The 7,500-nt window shown below is 48.5% G+C and overlaps 1 protein-coding gene across 1 annotated transcript in view; it reads right to left on the bottom strand.

The window, feature by feature from the left end:
• The window catches only part of LOC147092184 (E3 ubiquitin-protein ligase DTX1-like), a 204,954-nt gene that overhangs the window by 2,781 nt on the left and 194,673 nt on the right, over positions 1-7,500 (bottom strand). The window contains exon 3 of the mRNA XM_085975561.1: positions 261-322. Coding sequence (XP_085831687.1) covers positions 261-322 — 62 coding nt within the window. The remainder of the gene's footprint in view (positions 1-260; positions 323-7,500) is intronic.

Consider the following 7,500-nt stretch of genomic DNA (forward strand, 5'->3'; position numbering starts at 1 on the left):
ATCTTCTTTCTCACTCCCTCTCCCCAAGCTGTCCATCCTGGGTGTGGGATCAGGCTAACTCAGTGCTAGGCCGGAGTAGGAGCCTGGCCTTTTCTGCTATGTGTGTGTGTGTGTGTGGGGCTCAGTACCACACCGGGTGTGGGATCAGGCTAACTTAGTGCTAGGCCGGGAATGGAGCCTGGGCCTTTCCTGCTCTGTGCAGCCCATGTTACCATATTGGGCTGGGGTTTCAGGGGTCGGTGGGGATTTGTTTCCCTTACCTGCGAGTGCAGGGTGCACTGGACTGGTGCCATTCAGATTCTTCACTGGGACGGTCGGGACTCTGCGAGAGAGAGAGAGCAGAGCACGTTAGAGCGAGCAGAGAAACCCCCAGGTCATCACGGCAACAACACAGTCCTCCCAGATAAATCCCGCACCCCCCTCCCATGTCCCACCTCAGCAACAGCTCCGAGAAAATTCCCCGACCCAATTCTTGGATCACTTCTGAAATTCTGGCCCCTAGAAAATTCCCAGAGATCGCTCAAAATTGGACGGTGCACATCCCACTCCGACCCTGAACTACTGCAGGTGTGAGAGGGAGATGTAGAGAGAGGGAGACAGAGAGAGACAGAGAGAGAGAGGGAGGGAGAGAGAGTCAGAGAGAGAGACAGACAGAGAGAGAGAGAGAGGGAGAGTCAGAGAGAGAGAGAGGGAGAGAGAGTCAGAGAGAGAGACAGAGAGAGACAGAGAGAGAGAGAGACAGACAGAGTGACAGAGAGAGGGAGAGAGACAGAGAGAGAGAGAGGGAGGGAGAGAGAGAGGGGGAGAGAGGGAGGGAGAGGGAGGGAGAGAGACAGAGAGGGAGAGTGACAGAGAGAGAGGGGAGAGAGACAGAGTCAGAGAGAGAGGGGGAGAGAGAGGGGGGAGAGGGAGCGAGAGAGACAGAGAGGGAGCGGGAGAGAGAGGGAGAGAGACAGAGAGAGAGAGTGACAGAGAGAGAGGGAGACGGAGACAGAGAGAGACAGAGAGGGAGAGGGAGAGAGAGACAGAGAGACAGACAGAGAGTGACAGAGAGAGTGGGAGAGAGAGATACAGAGTCAGAGAGAGAGAGGGAGAGAGAGAGGGAGGAGGGAGGGAGAGGGAGGGAGAGAGACAGAGAGGGAGCGGGAGAGAGAGAGAGTGAAAGAGAGAGAGAGAGAGCGACAGAGAGAGAGGGGAGAGAGAGAGAGAGAGGGGGAGAGAGGGAGGGAGAGGGAGGGAGAAAGACAGAGGGAGCAGGAGAGAGAAGGAGAGTGTAGTGTATGTACTTTGCAGAAGGAACTATATTCTGCAGCCCCTGTATACTTCAGTACCAGTAGTGACCACCCCTGTATATAAGCCTGTGAAGTAACTTTGCATAGTAGTTCCAGTTTGTCTCCACTCAGTAAAGACCTGTTATAACCAACTCCTGCAGTCCGTGTCTCAATTACACACGGACATAATACTGGCGACGAGCAGATCCAAACTTACCTACAGTTCTGCACCACCTCATGGGGATCCATCCCTGAAGCGAAGTTGTTAGAGGTCGAGGCCAGAAGGAAGAAAGAAAAAAAAACAAACAGAAGAAACGGGCGTCGACCGTGGGCAACCGGCTCTGATTCATCGGAGTTGAAGATTTGCAGGAGAGGCTGTCGAGAGCGGGGCTTGGTTATCCTGTCTATGGTGTTCCAGCTAATCGGGCTGGTGGCAGGTAGTACACTGATCCTTCCTGGGCTGTGGCGGGCTAGAGCACGATCGGGTGGCTTTTCAACGGGGCCGAGCAGCGTTGTCGGGAAGAGGAGAGAGAGAGAGAGGGTGGAGCACACAGGGCGCGGCTGGTGCTACGAAGCCGGGCAGCGGACAGACCCGAGAAGAGGGAGGAAAGTGTCCCGTAGGGTTTGCTCTGACGACAGGAAAATAAAAGAAATTAGAAGCGCAGGAAGCCGCGAGGAGCTGCAGTTTGCCACGGGGACCGCGGAGAGCGGCGTTAGCAGCAGCGCGGGGGGAAAGTGCGCGAAGACCATAGGACGTTGCCATCAAGGCATAAAAATGCCAGCAACAGCGCTAGCAGCAGCGGAGAAGACAGAAAGCGCGGGAGGCGCTATCTTAATCCAGCGGGCAAGAAGGCAAAGCGCGGGAGGCGCCATTTTGTTCAATCAGGGAAGAAGGCAAAGCGCGGGAGGCGCCATCTTAGATTTCCAAGATGCCGAAGACTGGCAATATCACTGCCTTCGATAATGCAATAGAAGACCGGACCACGTATGTGGAAAGAGTCGAAGTATATTGCAAGGCAAACGAAGTAGCTGATGAGAAAACGGCATCGGTACTACTAAACTTAATGGGCGCAAGAACGTACGGCCTATTGCGGAACCTGATCACTCCAGCCAAACCGATGGCGAAGAGTTTTAACGAAATTGTTGATATCCTACAGGAACAGCTAAATCCTACACCGCTGCTGATAGCAGAAAGATTTAAATTCCACAAGAGAAATCAGCATAAAGATGAGAGCAATGCTGATTACCTTACGGAACTACGCAAGCTATCAAAGCACTGCCAGTTCGGAGCAGGACTGGCAGATACCCTACGGGACAAATTTGTCTGTGGACTCCTGAGTGAAGGAACCCAGAAGAGGTTATTCTCAGAGAAAGAGCTGACGCTAGATAAGGCTTTCAGCGTGGCAGTATTGTACAAAGCAGCAGCAAGGGGAGCTGCGGAAATACAGCAAAAGCCACAGGAATACGGCACCCATGAAATGACACGGGGATTTGAAAAATGTTATCGCTTTGGCAGAACAACCCATGACCAGAAGGACTGCTGATCCAAGGACAAAATATGCAGGCAATGTGGAAAGGTGGGACACATTGCACGAGTTTGCAGGTCTGGGAAGAAGACTAACGACAACAAAAAGGCGACTAAGGAACAGTACAGGAAAGTACAAAAGACGACGGACAGTAGTTCCGAAGACCAGAAGAGCGATAGTGAATCCGGGAACAAGAGACTAAGCTGTCTCAAACTTCACAACGTAATCGCAAAAGAGGATCACCGAACCATTTGGGTCACCCTCACGATAGCAGGGTCCCAAGTCAAAATGGAATTGGATACAGGATCAGCTCTGACCATCATGAATCGACGAGACTATGAGCGGCTATTCTCACACATACCCTTGAAAGGGACATCCATTGTCTTGAAGATGTATACGGGGCAGAAAGTATACCCCAGAGGGAAAATAAGGGTGCCTGTCGAATACAACGGCAAGGAAATACAGAAATTGTATCTGTACATACTGCAAGATGGTGGACCACCATTATTGGGACGTGAATGGATCAGAAAGATAAGTTTAGACTGGCACTCCATTCAGGCACTGACTGTGGCTGGTAAAAAGGATGACGACGTCACACCTGGACGATTGTCAAAAATCTTAGCTAACGCTAAAGAGGTATTTCAACAAGAACAGGGAACTCTAAAAGGCGAAACCGCCTCGATAAAAATAGAAGAGAATGCAATTCCCAAGTTTTTCAAAGCAAGACCGGTACCGTATGCAATTCGCCCAGCCGTCGAGGCAGAGCTGGAGAATCTGGAGAATGCAGGCATGTTATCTAAGGTAGACTGGAGCGAGTGGGCGACACCCATCGTTCCTGTCATGAAAAAAACATTAAACAATAAGTCTAAGGAGCCAAGGAAGGTTCGCATCTGTGGGGACTTCAAGGTGACGGTGAACCCAGTCCTTCACACAGTACAATATCCTCTCCTGAGGATAGAAGATATTTTCACCTCACTATCTGGAGGGAAGCGTTTTACAAAAATTGACCTAGCACAAGCATATTTGCAGATGGAGGTTGAAGAATCCTCTCGGAAGTATCTCACGATAAACACTCACAAAGGCCTTTACCAGTATAATCGACTGGTATTCGGAGTAGCATCAGCTCCTGCGATATGGCAAAGAGCGATGGAACAAGTCCTGCAAGGGATTCCGGGGACTCAGTGTTACTTGGACGACATCCTAGTGACAGGTGAAAATGACAGTGAATACCTTGCCAACCTACAGCAGGTGCTCACTAGACTAAGAAAACATGGGCTACAAGCCAATCGCCCCAAGTGCGAGTTTTTTAAGAAACAGATATCGTATTGTGGCCACGTGATTGATGAAGAGGGGTTACATAAGTCCCCTGACAAAATTGAAGCGCTAGTTAAGGCTCCATCGCCTGAAAATGTGTTGCAACTGAGGTCATTCCTCAGATTGGTGAATTACTATCATAAGTTTTTGCCGAATTTGTCCACAATTCTGCACCCACTGAACACCCTACTACAAACTGGAGTAGCATGGAAATGGAGTGATGAATGTAAGCGGGCCTTTCAGAAGAGTAAAGACCTAAGCACTTCAAGAGAAGTATTGGCTCACTACAACCCATCACTACCGATAAGACTGGTGTGGGATGCGTCTCCCTACGGCATTGGAGCGGTACTGTCACATAAATTCCTTGATGGTTCAGAGAGGCCGATAGCTTTTGCGTCACGCTCATTAATTTCAGCCGAGCGTAACTAGGCCCAGATTGACAAAGAGGCCCTTAGCCTGGTGTGGGGGGTGAAGAAGTTCAATCACTACCTGCACGGTCAGAAATTTACTCTACTAACTGATCATCAACCTCTTGTCTCCATTTTCAACCCTCAGAAGGGCGTCCCGATAATGACAGCACAACGGCTACAGAGGTGGTCCCTTTTCCTAGGGGCACACCAATATGACATCGAGTACAAAGGAACTAAACAGCATGGGAATGTTGATGGATTGTCGCGCCTACCGTTGCCGACGGTGGAAGAAGAACTTGCAGTGGATCCAGTGGAGTTATTCCACTCGACTATAGTCGAATGTCTCCCTGTGACATAGATACATAGATACATAGATACATAGAAGATAGGAGCAGGAGTAGGCCATTCGGCCCTTCGTGCCTGCTCCGCCATTCGATGAGATCATGGCTGATCCTTTAATTCAGTATCCCGTCCCCGCCTTCTCTCCGTAACCCTTAACCCCTTTTGCCCGTAGAAATATATCTAATTCCCTCTTAAATATATTTAATGAGCTGGCGTACACTGCCCTCTGTGGCAATGAGTTCCACAGGTTCACCACTCTCTGAGTGAAGAAATTCCCCCTCATCTCTGTCCTAAATGGTTTAGCCCTTATCCTTAAATTATGTCCTCTAGTTCTGTTCTCACCCGCCAAGGGAAACATTCCTTCTGCATCCAGTCTGTCTAGACCTGTCAGAATTTTATACACTTCTATGAGGTCCCCTCTCAATCTTCTAAACTCCAGTGTGTACATCCCTAAACTACATAGTCTCTCCTCATAGGTCATTCCCGCCATTCCTGGTATCAGCCTGGTGAATCGCCGCTGCACCCCCTCCATGGCAAGAACATCCTTCCTCAGATGAGGCGACCAAAACTGTACACAGTACTCGAGGTGTGGTCTCACCAGTGCCCTGTACAGCTGCAGCAAGGTATCCCTGTTCCTGTATTCTAACCCTTTTGCTATGAAGGCCAGCATACCGTTTGCCTTCTTGACCGCCTGTTGCACCTGCATGCTCGCCTTCAGTGACTGGTGTACAAGAACACCCAGGTCTCTCTGTACTTCCCCCTCTCCCAATCTATTGCCATTTAAATAATAATTTGCCCTCCCGTTCCTGCACCCAAGGTGGATAACTTCGCACTTGTCCACATTATAGTGCATCTGCCATTTATCCGCCCAATCGCCCAGTCTGTCCAAATCGCTCTGGAGCTTCCTGGTCTCTTCCTCTGAGCCCACCCCCCCTCCTAGTTTAGTGTCGTCTGCAAATTTGGAAATGCTGCATCCGACTCCCTGATCCAGGTCATTAATGTAAATTGTGAACAGCTGGGGGCCCAGGACAGATCCCTGTGGTACCCCACTTGTTACTGCCTGCCATTCAGAAAATGAGCCGTTTATTCCAACTCTCTGTTTTCTATCTGACAGCCAGTTCCCTATCCACGCCAAAACTTTCCCCTTTATCCCATGAGCCTCAATTTTCCATGCTAATCTTTTATGTGGGACCTTATCGAAGGCCTTTTGGAAGTCCAGGTACACCACATCTACTGGCTCTCCCCCATCTATTCTACCAGTTACTCCCTCAAAAAATTCCAATAGATTAGTCAAGCACGATTTACCCTTTGTAAATCCATGTTGACTCTGTCCTATCCTGTCCCCATTTGCTAAGTGCTCCGCTATTTCATCCTTAATGATGGACTCCAGCATTTTGCCCACAACTGATGTAAGGCTTACAGGTCTGTAATTACCTGCTTTTTCCCTACCCCCCTTTTTGAATAGTGGGGTAACGTTAGCTACCCTCCAATCCATCGGCACTGTTCCCGAGTCTAATGAATTCTGAAAAATCATCCTTAGTGCATCCGCTATCTCTAGGGCCACCTCCTTCAGTACCCTAGGATGCATGTTATCAGGCCCTGGGGATTTGTCCACCTTCAATCCCTTTAGCTTCCTTAACACCATATCCTTAGAGATATTGATTTGCGTCAGTTCCTCCTTTGCCAATGTCCCTATTTTTCCCGATATCCCAGGGAGGTTTTTTGTGTCTTCCTTCGTAAAGACTGACCCAAAGTATGCATTTAGTTGATCTGCCATTTCCTTATTTCCCATTATATATTCCCCCGTATCTGACTGCAATGGACCAACTTTGGTTTTCACCAGTCTTTTCCTTTTGATATATTTATAAAAGCTTTTGGAGTTAGTTTTTATATTTTCCGCCAGCTTGTTTTCGTAAGCTATTTTGCCCCTCTTGATCATGCCCTTTGCCCTCCTTTGCTCTATCTTAAACTGTTCCCAATCTTCCGCTCTGGCGCTTTTTTTGGCTATTTTATACGCCCTATCTTTGGATTTTATGCTGTCTCTAATTTCCCCTGTTATCCACGGTTGAGTCACCTTTTTAGATTTCCTTTTATGCCAGATTGGTATAAACAATTTTTGCAATTTTGTCATTCTATCTTTAAATGTTTGCCATTGTTTATCTACCTCCAGTCCTCCCAGGAACGTTGTCCAATCAGACCTACTCAGTTCCCGTCTCATGGCATCATAATTCCCCTTGTTTAAATTCAGGACCTTAGTCTCTGAGTCAATTTCTTCGCTCTCCATTTCGAGTGAGAAATCGATCATGTTATGATCGCTCTGACCCAAGGGTCCCCGTACAACAAGATTACTGATTAGTCCCTTCTCATTGCACAGTACCCAGTCCAATATAGCCTGTTCCCGAGTTGGTTCCTCGACATATTGATCCAGATAACCATCCCTTAAACACTCAAGGAATTCCTCCTCCTCATTATTTTTACTGATTAGGCTAGTCCAATCTATATGTAAGTTAAAGTCACCTATGATGACAGCTGTGCTCTTATTGCACGCTTCTCTAATTTCCCTCGTGATGCCCTCCCTAACCTCTATTTTACTATTTGGAGGCCTATATACCACTCCTATTAATGTTTTTCGCCCCT

Source organism: Somniosus microcephalus, unplaced genomic scaffold (assembly GCF_052327205.1).
Source record: "Somniosus microcephalus isolate GS21.2 unplaced genomic scaffold, FLI_Smic_1.0 unresolved_chr2, whole genome shotgun sequence".
Lineage (NCBI taxonomy): Eukaryota > Metazoa > Chordata > Chondrichthyes > Squaliformes > Somniosidae > Somniosus > Somniosus microcephalus.